General features: G+C 48.6%; 1 protein-coding gene across 1 annotated transcript; it reads right to left on the bottom strand.

The window, feature by feature from the left end:
* Positions 1 to 1,587: 1,587 nt before the first annotated feature.
* mapta (microtubule-associated protein tau a) lies at positions 1,588 to 18,033 on the bottom strand. The gene is given in 16 exon segments (XM_080516875.1): positions 1,588 to 1,729; positions 2,681 to 2,819; positions 3,142 to 3,248; positions 3,457 to 3,538; positions 5,466 to 5,558; positions 5,813 to 5,850; positions 5,853 to 5,904; positions 6,815 to 6,907; positions 9,125 to 9,378; positions 9,646 to 9,706; positions 10,631 to 10,762; positions 11,111 to 11,139; positions 13,820 to 13,837; positions 15,102 to 15,173; positions 17,692 to 17,830; positions 17,975 to 18,033. Coding segments are annotated over 15 exon segments (1,296 nt in total). The 5' UTR covers positions 17,813 to 17,830; positions 17,975 to 18,033; the 3' UTR covers positions 1,588 to 1,724.
* Between the last annotated feature and the right edge of the window lie 1,015 nt (positions 18,034 to 19,048).

Here is a 19,048-nt window from a genome sequence, read left to right on the forward strand (position 1 = left end):
GATACGCCGGACGAGCGCCTGCTCACAAGGTCTCGTTTCTCACTGAGGCGTTTTAACGACTGTGATGAATTTGATCCAAGCTACAGTTTTAGTGCACGAAGCAGTTGAAACGCCGTCGTCAGCGACTCGGTACGATAATTAAACTTTACAGGCCTTTGAAGGTTAAACTTCGTCCTCGAAGCGCTTTTAAAAGAGAGCGGTAAAAAAAAAAAGAAGAAGAAGAGGGACATGAACACCGACAGCAGCAGGCACAATACAAACGTTTCTTCATATCAAATACATGTCATATATCCACAGAGTACGATTAGAAAACTGTGCCCAACACAAACCCAACTTCCTGCTCTAGCTCGTCTTCTAATCCAGTTTAGGGCCAGTCAGGTCTGGAGGGGGGAGGAGGGGGGGGGGGGTCAGGGGTCAGTCCAGCAGCCTTGAGCTTCACAATGACAGACGTCGTCACGGCAGGAACTGTAATCTGTAATCTGGACTTCTTCATAGCCTTTGTAGTCTAAAGTTAATCTGTAGTTTCACAGGCGAAGTCCGACCTCCAGATTATCGCCATCATTATTATTATTATTATTGTAATTTCTCTTAGATGTTTTTATCGAGTGTTAAATCGCTTCCATCAAAATGTTATTCAAAGAAAGATTTTTTTATAAAAATCACCGAAACTCCCTAACGTTTAATCCAGATTATCGAGTTTTACCGAGAGGAGCTGGAAGCTTGTGGAGGTTTAGTTTTTTTTTTTTTTTTTTATGTTTTTGACTCCTGGACTGATGGAGATCAGCTCCTGCCGGCTCCTCCTGGTCCTCCACCCCCCAAAACCCCACCCCACAACCCCACCCCCCCCTCAGAGCGCATGTGGGATTACGCAAAGCTACGACAACACGCGGTCGGAGAAGCTTCTGTTTGTCTGCTACTTTTCTCGAAACACTTTGTCCTCGACGAAACGGTTCTGAAACGACTCCGTCAGCTCAAGCCGGACCCCCACAGTCTGCATCGGGGGTGGGGGTGGGGGGGGTTTGGGGGTGGAGGGCAGGGGGTCGGGGGCAGGGGGCAACACTGAAGCGCTAAAATTCAAAAGGGTTTACAGTCAACGTGACAGGAAACCACATCTGCAGGTGTGTGTGTGTGTGTGTGTATGTGTGTGTGTGTGGGTGGGGGTGGGGGTGGGGGGTGTGGGGGGGTCACTTTGCTGGGGGCTTCAGCTCTGAGAGTTACACTACAAAAAGGTGGAAATCAGATCAGAGACCACGGGGAGAACGAAATACATTTCGGTCGACTTTGTTAATCTGTTTTGTTTTTGTTTTTTTTTCACCTGGTGAGACTCGGACTAGTAACGCCTCGGGACCGGGGGTCAAAGGTCAAAGGTTATTAGTGGAGGGTCAACAGTGACGGGCAGCTAAAAAAAAAAGTCCTGTGAAAGTAACGAGGAAGGCATCACAACTCCTCGAGGTGGGGGGTGGGGGAGCTGGGGGTGGGGTTGGGGGTTGGGTGGGGGTTGGGGTGGGTGGAGGAGGGGGCGGTGGTGCGTTCACAAGCCCTGCTTGGCCAGCGAGGCGGAGACCTGGTCAGCCAGGGTGGAGAGCTGCGGGGAGTCGTTCATGTTGATGCTGCCGGAGGACGACACGGTGCTGAGCTGCTGCGGGGAGTCGTCCAGGGAGACGATCTCGGCGCCGTGGTCGGTGCGAGCCCGGGCCGCCTCGCGGAACATCAGCTTGTGGCTCTCAATCTGCGTCACATCACAGCGGGTCAGACGAGGTCACGACCTGTAACACTCTGTAACATCCTGTAAGACTCTGTAACATCCTGTTACATCCTGTAACAACCTGTAACATTCTGTAAGACTCTGTAACATCATATAAGACTCTGTAACACCATGTAACATCCTGTAACAGCCTGTAACAACTTGTAACATCTTGTAACATCCTGTAACATCCTGTAACAACTTGTAACATCATGTAACATCATGTAACATCTTGTAACATCCTGTAACAACTTGTAACATCATGTAACATCTTGCAACATCCTGTAAGAATCTGTAACACCCCGTAACAACCTGTAATATCCTGTAACAACTTGTAACATCCTGTAACAACCTGTAACATCATGTAACATCTTGTAACATCCTGTAACAACCTGTAACATCCTGTTACATCTTGTAACATACTGTAACAACCTGTAACATCATGTAACAACCTGTAACATTCTGTAAGACTCTGTAACATCATATAAGACTCTGTAACACCATGTAACATCCTGTAACAACCTGTAACAACTTGTAACATCATGTAACATCATGTAACATACTGTAACAACCTGTAACATCATGTAACAACCTGTAACATTCTGTAAGACTCTGTAACATCATATAAGACTCTGTAACACCATGTAACATCCTGTAACAACCTGTAACAACTTGTAACATCATGTAACATCATGTAACACCATGTAACAACCTGTAACAACTTGTAACATCATGTAACATCATGTAACATCATGTAACATCTTGTAACATCCTGTAACAACCTGTAACATCATGTAACATCATGTGACATCCTGTTACAACCTGTAACATCCTGTAACACTCTGTAACATCCTGTTACACAGTAAGACTCTGTAACATCCTGTAACACCCGGTTATATTCTGGGTGTGTCTGTACTGCGGTCAGCTGGTACTTACGGGAGTCCTCGATCTTTATGAGGGGGTTGGTCAGGATGGGTGATGGGGGGGCGGAGGGTGACTGAGGGGGGGTGACGGTGGGGGAGGGGATGGAGGGGCTTTCTGAGGTGCTGCCCTCGGCTTCCGGCCCCTTGTCCCTCTGAGGGAGGGGGGTGGTGGAGGGGGGGGGGGGGCATGCAAACAGAAAGACATGTGATGGTTCAACAGAAAGAAACAGGAAATAATAAAAACATGAAAAAACAACAAAAATAAAACGTGAAAATGGCAAAATGGGAAGATGGAAGCTCGAACAGAAGACGAGAAGCGAGGATTCTAACTCTCCTCCAGGTCTGATAACATCTGGACATTAGCCTCACCTCGGTGGGGGGCGGGGGGGGGGGTGTTCTTAAATAACTTTGCGTTGTTAGTTTGAGGTGTGACAAGAGTGAGACATAAAGAGGCGGTCTGGTAATCTGTCTCACCTTCCTCTGTCCACCTCCAGGGACGTGTCCGATGTTGTCTAGAGAGCCGATCTTAGACTGACCTTTGAACTCCACCTTCTCGTTCTTGATCTCAATGTTTCCGCCGCCTGAAGGAAAGAGACTCGTCACCAACAGGAGAGGAGGTGAGAGACCGACCGGAGCTCAGGCGGACTGAGTGGACAGAAGACTCTGCTTCTGCACTCAGGAACCGTCCTCCTCCTCCTCCTCCTTCGCTCCGATGCCGCGGGTTTAAAAAAAAAACAATCCGTTCGGGTCGGTTGACAAGACGACGCCACGGAGTGACTCGTTACCTACCTGGCTTGTAACGGAGGTTGGATTTCGATCCGCACTTTGAAGTCACGTTGCTCAGGTCGATCTTTTTGTGCACGATTTGGATCTGGCGGGACAAAAAAGACAAACCAGACGAAATCAGACGGACCGGACGACCAGACGAATCGGCAGGAAACGTCTTGACGTCACGGAGGAGCTGTGAGTCTCTTCACACATGAACTGAACACCAGAGGAAGTTAGATGTTACTGAGTCCCCGTGGACCACGGGTAGAACGCCCCCCCCCCCCCCCCCCCCCACCGTGGACCACGGACAGATCGTTCTGCCCGTGAACACGGGCAGAACGATCTGTCCGTGGTCCACGGTGGGGGGGGGGGGGGGGGGGGGGGGGGGAGTCGTTCTGCATCACAATGTGAGATCACAGCAGCTCGTTTTGAGGTCGTTTGTCCAGGAAGCACAAAGCGTTCAGTTGGAGTCCAGAGCTCGAGGACGGACGTTGTTTGTTAGAGAAAGTCCTTCAGTCATCCACTTCACCACCGGGGGGGGGGCGCCGTCACATTCTGGCTGGGGGACTGACACTCATGCAGGCGGGTTCAGGGGCCAAGATCACAGTCAAACCCACAGAACAAGATCCGGGCCGGATCAGGCGGGACCGTGCAGGTTAGCGCTACGCTAGTTTCCACTAGTCACACAGATCAGCCATAACATTAAGACCGGCTCGTATTGAGTCGACGACTGACGGCGTGTTCTGGTTTCCAGCAGCTCGTTGGAGTCCTGCAAGCTCCGACGTAGAACCTCCATGAATCTGACCGGTTTGTCCTGCACATCCCACTGACTGGACTAGATCACACTGGACTGGACTAGATCACACTGAACTGGACTGGATCACATGGGACTGGATTACACTGGACTGGACTGGATCACACTGGACTGGACTAGATCACACTGAACTGGACTGGATCACACGGGACTGGATTACACTGGAGTGGACTGTATCACACTGGACTGGACTGGACCTCACTGGACTTGATTGGACGTCACTGGACTGAACTAGATCACACTGGACTGGAGTGGATCACACTGGACTGGACTAGATCACCCTGGACTGGACTGGATCACACTGGACTGGACTGGATCACACTGGACTGGACTAGATCACACTGGACTGGACTAGATCACACTGGACTGGAGTGGATCACACTGGACTGGACTTCCCTCCGTCACCTTCACATCTTCAGCAACTGACCACTGCGACCAGGAGCACCGAACATCTGCAGAGTTTGTGACGTTCTGATCCAGACGATGTTCTGTCTGATTTAAAGCCCACTGACGGGAGCAGAGGTTCTACCAGAGCAGAGGTTCTATCAGAGCAGAGGTTCTACCAGAGCAGAGGTTCTACCAGAGCAGAGGTTATATCAGAACAGAGGTTCTACCAGAGCAGAGGTTCTACCAGAGCAGAGGTTCTATCAGAGCAGAGGTTCTACCAGAGCAGAGATTCTACTAGAGCAGAGGTTCTACCAGAGCAGAGGTTCTATCAGAGCAGAGGTTCTACCAGAGCAGAGGTTCTACCAGAGCAGAGGTTCTATCAGAGCAGAGGTTCTACCAGAGCAGAGGTTCTACCAGAGCAGAGGTTCTATCAGAGCAGAGGTTCTACCAGAGCAGAGATTCTACTAGAGCAGAGGTTCTACCAGAGCAGAGGTTCTACCAGAGCAGAGGTTCTATCAGAGCAGAGGTTCTACCAGAGCAGAGGTTCTACCAGAGAAGAGGTTCTACCAGAGCAGAGGTTCTATCAGAGCAGAGGCTCTACCAGAGCAGAGGTTCTATCAGAGCAGAGGTTCTATCAGAGCAGAGATTCTACTAGAGCAGAGAACCAGTGTCAGTAGTCATATTGTTATGGCTGATCGGCCTGTGAGTTGCTAAAAACTGTTAATCAGAGGTGTTACGAGGTTTTTTTGGGGGGGGGGCGGAGGGACTGGACAGACGGGGTCGTGCACTCTGGCCTGGTCCGGCGGCGGGACGCCCCCTGTCTACTCACGTTGCCTCCACCTGGGACATGTTTTATATTGTCTCTGGAGCCGCAGCGCGACTGAACGTTGGTCACGTCCAACTTCTGATCAAGAATCTGAACCTGGAACACGAACATGTGGGAAAACTGTTATCCTGAGGAGGAGGAGGCGGTGGTGGTGGTGGTGGTGGTGGTGGTGGGGGGGGGGGGGCTGAGGAGACGAGTCGGGGGTAGGGGGGTGGGGGGGCAGAGAAGGTCGGTTTCTCTTCACTGTGCATTAGTGTGAAGAGTCTCGTCGTGTTTGTTCCACGAGGACAGAGCGACGGTGGCCTGGACACCGATTTCAGGCGCCCCCGGTCCCGGAGACGGTGTCTCACCTTGCCTCCCCCAGGAGTGTGTTTGAGGTTGTCTTTGAGCCGCAGCGAGCCTGGACGTTAGTCAAGTCCAGCTTCTTGTCCAGGATCTGGACCTGGAATGTGAACGGAGGGAAAAGTTCCAGTGAAAAGCTGGATTATTTCAAACTGAGGAAGAGGAAGAGGAAGAGTAAGAGGAAGAGGAAGAGGAAGAGGAAGAGGAAGAGGAAGAGGAAGAGGAAGAGGAAGAGGAAGAGGAAGAGGAAGAGAGTTTCAGCCCAAACGGAAGAAACTAAATATTAGAAGGGACCAAAAACTTACTGAAGCGTTAAAGCTGTCACCAGTAACTTCGCCCTGCGGCGTTTCCCCAAAGTCCGAATTTGTTTCTCGCTTTAAACTTTTAAAAACTCTCAGATCAGAAAGTAAATCAAAAATCTCAAACGCTCCTAGAGAACAGAGGCTCGAATGACTAAAAGAAGAAAAAAGAAAAGGAAACAAGGAATAAAATCCATATACTGTCAGGGGGAGTTTTTAAAAAATGCCCAGAATGCAACAGCAGCAGGAGGCGATTTAAAAATATTTCACAGTATTTTTGCACCGGAACGAGTCGTTTCCAATAATAATTGTTTGTTTTTTGTTAAAAATTATATGTTATTGCATCACTGTTCCACCAATCGCTGAACTGAAATCAACGACTGAAACTTTAAACTCCGAACACATAGGACTGTTTTATTTGTGTGTTTTTTTTAAAGGGTGATAAAAGAAACAATAATACAGAGAAAGAAAAAGAAGAGCTTTTCTGCTGAGGCAGCAGAAAACGTTACGGATGACAGCTTTGACACATCACATGCAGTTTGAATTGATCTTGAGTGCAGGAGAGCTGATAGTGATTCTATATATATATATGCACTGATCAATGACTTTAATCTTCAACCGTTTGGTTTTTAGTTACCAAAGCTGGTTCAGGTGATCATAACTGCAGAGATACTCAAGAGTCTGTGTTGAGTTCATCCCTCAGTGACTCACATTGCCGCCACCGGGGGAATGTTTCAAATTGCCTTTGGAGCCACACTTAGACTGGACTTTACTATAGTCCAGCTTCTGACCAAGGATTTGGACCTGGAAGAACGGAAACGTCAACGGTTCAGATGGAGAAGGACGACTGGAGTCTAACACAAAGGACGTGCATGCAGGAGGAGGGAGGAGGAGGAGGAGGAGGAGGAGGAGGAGGTGGAGGAGGAGGAGGTGGAGGAAGAAGAGGAGGAGGAGGTGGAGGAGGAGTGAGGAAGATGAGGAGGAGTGAGAAAGAGGAAGAGGAGGAGGAGGAGGAGGAGGAGGAAGAGGAGGAGGAGGGAGGAGGGAGGAAGAGGAGGAGGGAGGAGGAGGAGGGAGGAAGAGGAGGGAGGAGGAGGAGGAGGAGGGAGGAGGAGTGAGGAGGAGGGAGGAGGAGGAGGAAGAGGAGGAGGGAGGAGGAGGAGGAAGAGGAGGGAGGAGGAGTGAGGAGGAGGGAGGAGGGAAGAGGAGGAGGAAGAGGAGGGAGGAGGAGTGAGGAGGAGGAGGAGGAGGAGTGAGGAGGAGGAGGAGGAGGGAGGAGGAAGAGGAGGAGGAGGAGGAGGAGGAGGGAGGAGGAGGAGGAGGAGGAGGAGGAGGGAGGAGGAGTGAGGAGGAAGAGGAGGAGGGAGGAGGAGTGAGGAGGAAGAGGAGGAGAAGGAAGAGGAGGAGGAGGAAGAGGACGAGGAGGAGTGAGGAGGAGGAGGAGTGAGGAAGAGGAGGAGTGAGGAGGAGGAAGAGTGAGGAGGAAGAGGGGGAGGAGTGAGGAGTGAGGAGGAAGAGGAGGAGGAGTGAGGAAGAGGAGGAAGAGGAGGAAGAGGAGTGAGGAAGCTGTTTTCTGGTCAGAAGTGTGACGATGCGTCTCGTCGTCCATAACTAAAATGGTTCCTCTCGTTTCAATCATGCAGTTTGTGTGACGGCAGCCGAGAGTAATGAGACCAAAGACTCTGCCCGCCAAAATAAGAGCTGGGGGACAACGAGACGCACACTCAGGTAAAACACAGCCCAGCAGGAGTCCACCTGCAGGGACAGTGGACTCGCTAACTCCGCCCATCAACAAGTCATGCTTTGCAGTTCTCACTTTTGTCTTTTCTTGTCCCGCCTTGACTCGTAACCACGTGTCTTGTTTTCTTGGCTCTGTCTTGCCCGATCCCGTCTTGTCCTGTCTCGTCCCGTCTTGTCCTGTCTCCTCCCATCTTTTCCTGTCTCCTGCCGTCTTGTCCTGTCTCCTCTCATCTTGTCCTGTCTCGTCCCGTCTTGTCCTGTCTCATCCCGTCTTGTCCTGTCTCCTCCCGTCTTGTCCTGTCTCCTCTTGTCTTGTCCTGTCTATTCCCATCTTGTCCTGTCTCCTCACATCTTGCCCTGTTTCCTCTCGTCTTGTCCTGTCTCCTCCCGTCTTGTCTGTCTCCTGTCATCTTGTCCTGTCTCCTCTCATCTTGTCCTGTCTCCTCCCGTCTTGTCCTGTCTCCTCTCGTCTTGTCCTGTCTCCTCCCGTCTTGTCCTGTCTCCTCTCGTCTTGTCCTGTCTCCTCTCGTCTTGTCCTGTCTCGTCCCGTCTTGTCCTGTCTCCTCCCGTCTTGTCCTGTCTTCTCTCGTCTTGTCCTGTCTCGTCCCGTCTCGTCCCGTCTTGTCCTGTCTCCTCCCATCTTTTCCTGTCTCCTCCCGTCTTGTCCTGTCTTCTCTCGTCTTGTCCTGTCTCGTCCTGTCTTGTCCTGTCTTGTCCCGTCTTGTCCTGTCTCCTTCCGTCTTGTCCTGTCTCCTCTTGTCTTGTCCTGTCTATTCCCATCTTGTCCTGTCTCCTCTCGTCTTGTCCTGTCTCCTCCCGTCTTGTCTGTCTCCTTTCATCTTGTCCTGTCTCCTCTCGTCTTGTCCTGTCTCCTCCCGTCTTGCCCTGTCTCCTCTCGTCTTGTCCTGTCTCCTCTCGTCTTGTCCTGTCTCCTCTCATCTTTTTCTGTCTCCTCCTGTCTTGTCCTGTCTCTTCTCGTCTTGTCCCATCTCCTCCCGTCTTTTCCTATCTCCTCCCATCTTGTCCGGTCTCCTCCCGTCTTGTCCTGTCTCCTCCCATCTTGTCCTATCACCTCCCTTCTTCTCCTGTCTCCTCCCGTCTTGTCCTATCACCTCCCGTCTTGTCCTGTCTCCTCCCGTCTTGTCCTATCACCTCCCATCATGTCTCGTTCTGTTCCACTTTTAGAAACTTGTCTTCACTGCTTTTATCTCTCTTTTTTTTCCTTGCCGTCTCGTCAAGTCTTATCCAAACCTACCCCCCCCCAGGGAGAAACCACCTTACCTTCCCGCCCCCCGGCTGGTGCTTGATGTTGTCTGTGGAGCCGATCTTGGATCTGACGTGCTTCAGGTCGGGCAACGGCGCGGCGGCGGCCAGCGGCGCCGGCGGGCGGCTCTTCAGCGAGCCGGGGGATTTGGGCGTGGAGCGAACCACCGCCACCTTCTTCACCTTGTTGGCCTCGGCGGCGGCCTTGGCCGCCTGCGCCTGGCTGGAGGGGGACTTGGGGGTCCCGGGGCTGCTCTGTCCACTCTTGGCATCTTCGAATCAGAGAAGCGACACGTCAGGACCCGGGGGGGGGGAGGGGGGGGGGATACGAGGACTCTGCGGGAGCTGCGCTGCTAAAAGCGGACCAAGTCTGACCCGGGACAGACCGGGTCAGACTGTGGCGAGGAGGAAGAGGGAGGAAGAGGGAGGAAGAGGGAGGAAGAGGGAGGAAGAGGGAGGGAGAGGGAGGAAGAGGGAGGAAGAGGGAGGAAGAGGGAGGGAGAGGGAGGAAGAGGGAGGAAGAGGGCGGCGGTCTGTACCTGATGCGGTTCTGGCGGACGGCTTGGCTCCGGCGGTCTGTGGCTTCGCCCCGCCGGCGCTCTGGAGGAACGAAACAGACGGAGACAAAAAAAAAAAGTGAAGTTTCACGTGCGAAACGAGCTGAACGTCGGAGACGAGGCGACTCCGACTGAACGACGGCGCCACTTAATGGCGACGGGTGTCATGAATTCTCATTCATGATGCTCCGCTGGCAACAAACCAGGAGGTTACCCTACCTGTTTGTTGTTGCAGTACCAGTTTAGACCACATGGTGGCGTATTGAGCAACTCAATGAGAAACTGGAGGAATAGTTCCAGATATCTATCTATCTATCTATCTATCTATCTATCTATCTATCTATCTATCTATCTATCTATCTATCTATCCATCTCTCCATCCATCCATCTATCTATCTATCTATCTATCTATCTATCTATCTATCTATCTATCTATCTATCTATCTATCTATCTATCTATCTATCCATCTCTCCATCCATCCATCCATCCATCCATCTATCTATCTATCTATCTATCTATCTATCTATCTATCTATCTATCTATCTAGCTATCTATCTATCTATCTATCTATCTATCTATCTATCTATCTATCTATTTGACCTTTAAAAGAAGCTAAAGCGCCTCGATGCTGCCACCCAGTGGACAATGCAGGAACAAAGCTGAACTGCAGCACTAACCAGTAATACCACTTAATAAACCGCTAGTAACTGTAATAAATCATTCTGTCAACATACTGTACGTCGTATTTTATTTAACTTTTTTCACTTATTGTTGCTCTTTTCAAGCAGATTCGCTCTAAATATTAAAAACAAAAAGTGCTGAGTCGGGAGAATGCTTCTGAAATCTGCAGATTTTACACATCGGGAGGTTTTCAGGTGAGTGTGTTCAGCGTTAGGGGGGCACACATGCACAAGCGAGGGGTGGGGGTGGTGGTGGGTGGGTGGGGTCATCCACAGCTGTACTCACGCCGCCGGCCGGCCGGTTCCCGGCACCGCTGCCGGTTTTTACCGGGATGGAGCTGTGGCCGTTTCGGGGGAACTGCTGAGTTTTGGCGGACGGTCGTTTAAGGGAGGAGGTCGGTGTGGCGGCGGACTGAGTCTTTTTTTTTTTTTTTTTTAAACATGAAGGGGAAGAATGGATGAAAAAGAAAACAAAGTTCTGATGATAGCCAAAACAAAAAGAGGGATGAAAACAGGAAATGAAGTGATGGACGAGGCGTTTCAGGGTCATTCTGGTTGATTGCAGCTCGTTTCCGTCAGTTTAAACCGAATCCAACAAAACTGCTGAATCGGGGGAAAAAATCACACGAGGGACAAATGGAGCAGACGTGAGATTCTCTCCATCCTGAGACGGGAGAAGCTCCGTCTTGTTTGTTGTTGTTTTGCTCAACCAGAATCATCCGTGATAGGAAGACGAGACGAGACGAGAGACGCTCGGCTCACGCACCTTGTCTCCGTTGTCCAGCTTCGCTTGAGCTGCAGAAAGAAACAGAAAGAAAAGCTCAGTTGGACGTTTCTTCTTTTGTTCCCGGTGCAGAGAAACAAGCTCAGAAAATTTGGGGGTTTTATTGTTTGTTTTGTGTCGTTTTGTTGTTGTTTTGCTTTTTGTTTTTTTGTTGTTGTTGGGTTTTTTTGCCTACCTGCTAATTTACACTCTTGCTAGAAAATGATGTTAATGTCTAGATAGAGCTGCCCAGGCTGGTTTAATCTAGAAAATCATGTCACTGTCTAGATAGAGCTGCTCAGGCTGGTTTAATCTAGAAAATCATGTTGCTGTCTAGATAGAGCTGCCCGGGCTGGTTTATTCTAGAAAATCATGTTACTGTCTAGATAGAGCTGCCCGGGCTGGTTTAATCTAGAAAATCATGTTGCTGTCTAGATAGAGCTGCTCGGGCTGGTTTAATCTAGAAAATCATGTTACTGTCTAGATAGAGCTGCTCGGGCTGGTTTAATCTAGAAAATCATGTTACTGTCTAGATAGAGCTGCTCAGGCTGGTTTAATCTAGAAAATCACGTTACTGTCTAGATAGAGCTGCTCAGGCTGGTTTAATCTAGAAAATCATGTTACTGTCTAGATAGAGCTGCTCAGGCTGGATTAATCTAGAAAATCATGTTACTGTCTAGATAGAGCTGCTCAGGCTGGTTTAATCTCATAACAGTTGAAAACTATTTGGATCAGAAACAAACAAACAGAAAAACAGGTGAAACGTCGGGGATGCAGCATGCGACGTGACACGTTATGTCACATTACGTAACGTAAGACACACCAAGTGAAAACCAAAGAGGAGAGGGCTGCATGACCTGCAGAGTGGGAGACGGGGAGATGAAAGAAAAAGATAGTATGAGGAGGAGGATGAGGATGAGGATGAGGATGAGGATGAGGAAGACGAGTGCTGCATCACAAAGCGAAGCCGCGTCATAAACCAAAGTAGTTGCAGGAGGAAACTGAAGCTCTGGACGGGACGAGGAGGAGACAGACCTTTGGAAACAGCCACCGGGACCAGAGACTTTCTTTGTTGGGGGATTTTGTGGAGTGGCACCCCCCCTCCATCACCCTGCAGAGCCCCCCCTCCACCACCCTGCAGAGCCCCCCCCCCACCACCCTGGAACGCCCCCCCGCCGCCGCCCTCTGAGTCATTAGGGATGTCGGGCTGTGAGAAGGCGACTGTGTGTGAGTCTCGGTCAGCCGCTGGGAGTTCACTTAAAAAGCCCTCGGTCCACTGAGGGGGGGGCCCCGGGGGGCTCTGCGCTACCTGACAGTGAGGGGGGGGCCCCGGGGGGCTCTGCGCCACCTGACAGTGAGGGGGGGGCTCCGACAGGCTCTGCGCTCGGGGGCCACGTTGAGGTTCTGAGCTTGTGTTTCCGCTGGTTTCAGCGTCACTGCAGGACTTTACGGCCGTTCGCCTCTCGCCCACCCCCCCTCCGACCCCCCCGCCGACCCCCCCGCGTCTCTCCCCGATAGCCGTCAGGTCCTCCAGGGCAGCGCTGCGGATCAGAGACGCCCCCGACAGGGAGCTGCTCTCACTGGGGCTCTCCGAGGCGTCCCGGCTGATCGCCCGCCCGGTCCGCTCAGGGCTCCCCCTGCTGGCCGAGGCTTCCTGCCCCCCGTCTGCCCCGCGGCCCCCGTCTTCCCAGCCGCCCCCGTCCTCAGAGGACAACGCGGACTGTCCCACCGCCGGGTCCACCGGGTCCAGGGACCAGGACGCTCCAGGACTGAGCCCCACGGCTTCGTTTGGAAAATTAGATTAATGGAGATTCATAGACGTCGTTTCCACCCTCATTGAAAGAAATGACACTGATAAACGAGTGGAGATGAGATGACATGGAGGTGAAGAGAGGGAGGGAGAGAGAGAGAGAGAGAGAGCTACCAAAGGTGCAGAAAGAAAGCATCAGTTGAACAGGAAATGGAGAGAAAAGCGTGACGGAGGAGTGACGAGACATTCTGAAACACACCGAACCAAACGACACGTCGTCTTCATCAACGACACACCGACTGAAAAAACGGATTCAAAACACCAAACACCAGTAATGAGCTGCTGCTGAGTTTACATTTATTCCTCTTATAAAACTTTAAATCACATGAAAAGTTACTTTTATCAAAGTTTCCTCTCTTCTTACAGGACTAGAAAATTAACTTGATTTCATTTTTAACTCTTAGTTTATTGATGCATTTAAAAAAATTAAGAAATACAATTCAAAACATAAATATTATTCAAACATTAATAATGATAATGTATTATAATAATAATCTAACTAAAATACTAATTCAAAGTAAAAACATTTTTTAATTAAAAAGAAATAAAATTGAAAAAAACATTGTACAAAAAATATCTTACTATAAAAAGAGAAATATAAGAAAACCTGGGCAAATAAAAGTTAAAAAAAATATTGTTTAAGTATCTATTAAATAATATTTTTTTAAACAACAGAGGCTCACATGAGAAATTTACTTACAAATATTAAACAATTAAAAAAAATATTTATTTTTTTTCAGTCTCGTCGTCTCTAGAGGAATAAATATTCACTCGGATGCTTTGTGGAGAAAATCAGACGGTGCAGAGCATCGACAGCAGCTCTGGACATTTTAACATTTAATTTCATGCAGTGTTTTCGTCAATAAATACAAGAAACGGATCAATTGAGTAAAGTTTGTTACCCGTTGGAGCTCCTGCTGCTGAGCGACGAGCCGGACGACAGAAAACACACATGAGAAGACAGAAAACACACACATGAGAAAGGAAGTAAAACATGATAACAAGAGCAACAACACCTGTAAATGCGCGATTTTAACAACAACATTGAAACAAAGGGAAAATAAGCGTCATTTCACAAGCACAAGCAGCTGTGGAGGCAAATTTATATCAGTTTCATGTAATAATTTTCATTATCACAACATGTTATAAAAACAATGACTTGCTGGCTTCATGTCAGTAATAAATGTTCTGACATTTTAACTCCGGATCTGGTTTTATAGTCATAATATCTTCGTTAAATAATTTTTAAATCAGATCTAAATTCATAAACATCAAATTATTATTTAACAAATAAAATTTATATGTATTGTTGTTTTTTTTACCTCAATATGTTTTTTTAAAAAATTATTTTAACAGTGAAAATGATCCATTATTTACTTATTTTTCATTTTTTACTGACGACTTGAAACGTAGAATCTCATATTTAAACGTGAATATTGAAGAAAAATTCCAGCCTGGTTATTCAGCTTTCGCTGAAAACGATGACATCATCACCCCACCTCTCCACCTATAACCTCCCTCTCCCGTAACGTTGCTTAGCAACGACATGTAGCGGCAGACGCTGCTGATGCTCGTCGTTTTAATACGGCCACATGGTGGATTTCTACATTTCTCCATTTTATTTCATGCTTTGATTTTATTTAATTGTTTTCGTTGTACATCTGCGGCAGCGCCACAGCGCCACCTATGGGCCTGGCATATCTACTACATCACGCCGATGTATGGGGAGAAAATAATAATTTTGTCTTGTGCGGACGGGGATGGAGTGATCGACTCTGGAGCGTTTCATGTTAGCGAGCGGCTGCAGGTTACAGGAAGCGGCTGCAAAAATAATCAAATCTGCAAGAAAACGCCAAACTCACACCTGAAATCTAAAAAATAAATAAATAAATAAATTCACTGCAAAACCAAATATTAGCAGAAAAACACAAGCCGCGGCATGCTAACTGCTAACGAAGGTGAGGCGCAGCAACTCTGGAAGAAAAAAAAAAAAAAAAACAAATGAAGGAGAAATAAATGGATAATTAGCTCAAACATGCTAACTGAGGCTAGCAGGCCCGCCCAGCCGCCCAGCAGGGAAACAACTGCAGGAGAAAGCAGAAGAGTTGAGTGCCGAGGCCAAAAGGCGGGAAGAAGCGGGCAGTTAGCCGCAGCATGCTAACTGCGCGGTGCAGGCGGGCGTACCGGGCGGCACCTCGTCGTCGCGGCGTCCGCCCTCCGCCGCAGCAGCGTTCACCTCCATTTGTCCGTCGCTCTCTAGAAAGCAGAGGGTGAAGCGGGTTGGGGAGTGAAAATGAACCCGGACCGAGACGTGACGGAGAATCTGAAGGTTAAAACTCCGTCGGGAACTCAAACACCATCATCATCATCATCATCGGTATGACGATGATGTTCTGAGATTGTCAAGTAAATGACTGGACTCTCGGTATTATGAGAGGAAATATCTTGTAAGATGAAGAAGTGGGAACTGTGATTCTGACCACGTGAAGAGATCTGAGGAACCTGAAACCTCTGGAGGCGACTGCCCCGCCCATCCTCAGTCCGTTTCCTGCTCCACATCTCAAACTAAACTCTAAATTCGAAACTCGAAACTCTAACTCAAAACTCTAATTTAAAACTCGAAACTCTAACTCGAAACACTAATTTAAAACTCTAACTCAAAACTCAAAATTCTAACTCTAAACTCGAACCTCTAAAGTCTATTTTCTGAATTCTAAACTCTTAACTCCAACTCTACTCTCTAAACTCTATCTCTAAAATCAAACTCTAAACTCTAACTTTACTCTCTAAACTCTATCTCTAAAATCAAACTCTAAACTCTAACTCTACTCTCTAAACTCTATCTCTAAAATCAAACTCTAACTCTACTCTAAACTCTATCTCTAAAATCAAACTCTAAACTCTAACTTTACTCTCTAAACTCTATCTCTAAAATCAAACTCTAAACTCTAACTCTACTCTCTAAACTCTATCTCTAAAATCAAACTCTAACTCTACTCTAAACTCTATCTCTAAAATCAAACTCTTAACTCTAACTCTACTCTAAACTCTATATCTATAATCAAACTCTGAACTCTAACTCTACTCTCTAAACTCTATCTCTAAACTCAAACTCTAACTCTACTCTAAACTCTATCTCTAATATCAAACTCTAAACTCTAACTCTACTCTCTAAACTCTATATCTAAATTCAAACTCTAAACTCTAACTCTACTCTCTAAACTCTATCTCTAAAATCAAACTCTAAGTCTACCCTCTAAACTCTATATCTAAAATCAAACTCTAACTCTACTCTAAACTCTATCTCTAAAATCAAACTCTACTCTCAAACCTCTAACTCTAAATTCTAGCCTCTACACACACTGACTCTACATACTCACTGTGTGTCAGAGTGCTGAGGTTGGCGTTTGAGCGCCGCCGCCTCCTGCTGGTGACGTGTTGCATGATGGGAAGGGGGAACGGGGAGAACGACTGCACTAGTGAGGGCTGAAGGCTGGGGAACGCTAGGCTACGGACTAGTTGGGCAAACGGTTGATCGGGATAAAAAAGAAAAAAAAGAAAAGAGACCTGAAACTGATGGAGAGGCGAGTGTGTGTGTGTGTGTGTGTGTGTGTGTGTGTGTGTGTGTGTGTGTGTGTGTGTGTGTGTGTGTGTGTGTGTGTGTGTGTGTGTGTGTGTGTGTGTGTGTGTGTGTGTGTGAGGAAGGAACTGTACATATCAGTATTTTCACTATTGTCTTTTTTTCCCCCCAGACAAAAAGTGTGCAGGTGAAACCCTGGGTTTTTTGTCCCTGCACATGGACTGACAGGTTCACTCCTGTAAGGCTGTGTATTACAGCCTGTGTAAGGCTGTAGTAAGGCTGTGTATTACAGCCTTGCTGTCTCTACTTATAACGTCACTGGAGCTGCACTGGACCCTGCCAGACAAAAGAGCCTGCAAACCCAGACTGAGAGTAAAAAAAAAAAAAAATCAGATCTACACACACACACACACACACACACACACACACACACACACACACACACACACACACACACACACACACACACTTTTAAGCAGCAAATACAAATCTGTTTATTCTAAAGCAGATTTTCATTTTAGGATCAATATTTGTGGACATACAAATTTAAGTCAGGCCACACAAATCCTATTACACACACACACACACACACACACACACACACACACACACACACACACACACACACACACATGCACACACACTCTGCGGTGCAGTGACGACGACACTGCGCCGGTTCTGGGTCTGACCCAGATGGCGGGTTAGCAATCCCCCGCGCAGCGTGGGTCAGGCGCTCGCTCAGGCCCAGTGGACCGTTGCCTCGTGTCGATTACGTAAAGGCAGATTAAAACGAGGCGCAGCTGGAAGTTGCGAGAGCCGGCCTCTCGAACAACTCCCAGGAAACGAGACTGAAATTCACACGGTGACGATTTCAGCCATTAAGGACGAGCGACGTTTGGTCTGGTCCTGCAGGGAACTGACGAAACTCTGCAATATTTGTCCCTTTAAATAAAGAATTGCGGGTTGAAATGCAGGAACTGAAGGCGGCATCGTTTTCACACATCAGGTTATGACAGAGAGACACTCCAAATCCAAATCCCTCGGGTGTGACATGAAAACACAGAAACAGACATTTGGTCTACACGGTATTAAATAATAATCTTGGAGCTGCAGATAATAATAAACCAGCACCGAATAATATGAAATTATTATTGCATGCAGCTTGAAAGGCAGTGTGTATTTGTGGCGTCTGACCTTTCATCTTGGCGACGCCGTTCTCCTGGTGGTGCTGGTCGTTGATGGTCATGTTGGCTAAGGAGGAGTTCATGGTGTCTCCGGAGGTGTAGCTGTTGGAGGCGTTGTTCATGTAGTCCATTGCCAGTCGCAGGTCAGGCTGCAAAAACAAAAAAAAACCCAAAACAAACAAAAATAAATATTGACGAGGATCAGGCAACACGGGTAACTTGGGTCACCTCGACCTCGACCCCGACCCCGACCCCGATTCTGATTAATGTGCCGATGGGGCTTTCATGGACACCTTGTCGTCCGGCGTGCAGAACTCGTCCCCGAATGTAAACAGACACTGCGTCTGTGAAAACGCAGTTATTTATACTCGCTGACGTGGAGTCGGCGCTTCAGGTTACCGGACTAAAATAGTTCCTCCTGGCCATGTGCGCGCCGTCCTCGCTGCGTCAGGCTGCACTTCGTAAACACCGGCCCACCCGATAACGGCGCCCAGCCGGTGCGTTTGATTTTTCGCCGCCACGACAGCAGTCGAACACGCAAACACACGCGAGGACACGCCTCCAGAGCCACACCTTGACTCCGCCTCCCGGCTGAAGGATTGAGTGACGAAGCCGCAGACACAAAAGAAGAACATGCAAACGCCACACGGGAAGGCTGGAGTCAAACCGGGGTCTTCTCACTGTGAGCCCACCGACCAACCAACCAACCAACTGACTGAACGACCAACCGACTGACTGATCGAACGACCAACCAACCTGACAACCAACCAACTGTCCGACCAAACAAACGACCAACTGACAGAACAACCAACCAATTGACCAAACAACCAACCGATAGACCAACCAACCGAACAACCAACAAACTGACCAACCGACGCACCGCCCGAACGACCAACCAACCAACCAACCAACCGACAGACTTTCTACAAACTTCCTCCATGAATTGATCCACTGTGTGATTAAAGGTTGTTTTCTCTCAACAGATGTCTTTCAGTACTCGCAGGATTATCTTGTTTATTCAGTCGGCCTCTTCTTGGAACTCAGAGAAAGAGACTTGACCGAAGCTTCACCGCAAATTTCTGTCCATCGGTTTGAAGACCGATCGGCGCCGGTAAACCCCCTCACAGCGCCGACACGCTGCGAACGGCATCAAATCTCATAAAAAGAGGATTACATATCAGATCAAAGCCAAGCCGCTGGTTACATCAGCACTTCGGAGCGCTTAAGTCATAATCAGCCTCCGTCCAAACGGCTCGGTCCGCGGTCACTTTGTGGCCTTTGGCCTCGTCATTACTCCCTCTGGTTTCGTCGTTACTCCCCCTGACCTCACTGTTACTCCCTCTGACCTCGTCGTTACTCCCTCTGAC

The sequence above is a fragment of the Blennius ocellaris genome (genome assembly GCF_963422515.1).
Source record: "Blennius ocellaris genome assembly, chromosome: 21".
Taxonomy (NCBI): Eukaryota; Metazoa; Chordata; class Actinopteri; order Blenniiformes; family Blenniidae; genus Blennius; species Blennius ocellaris.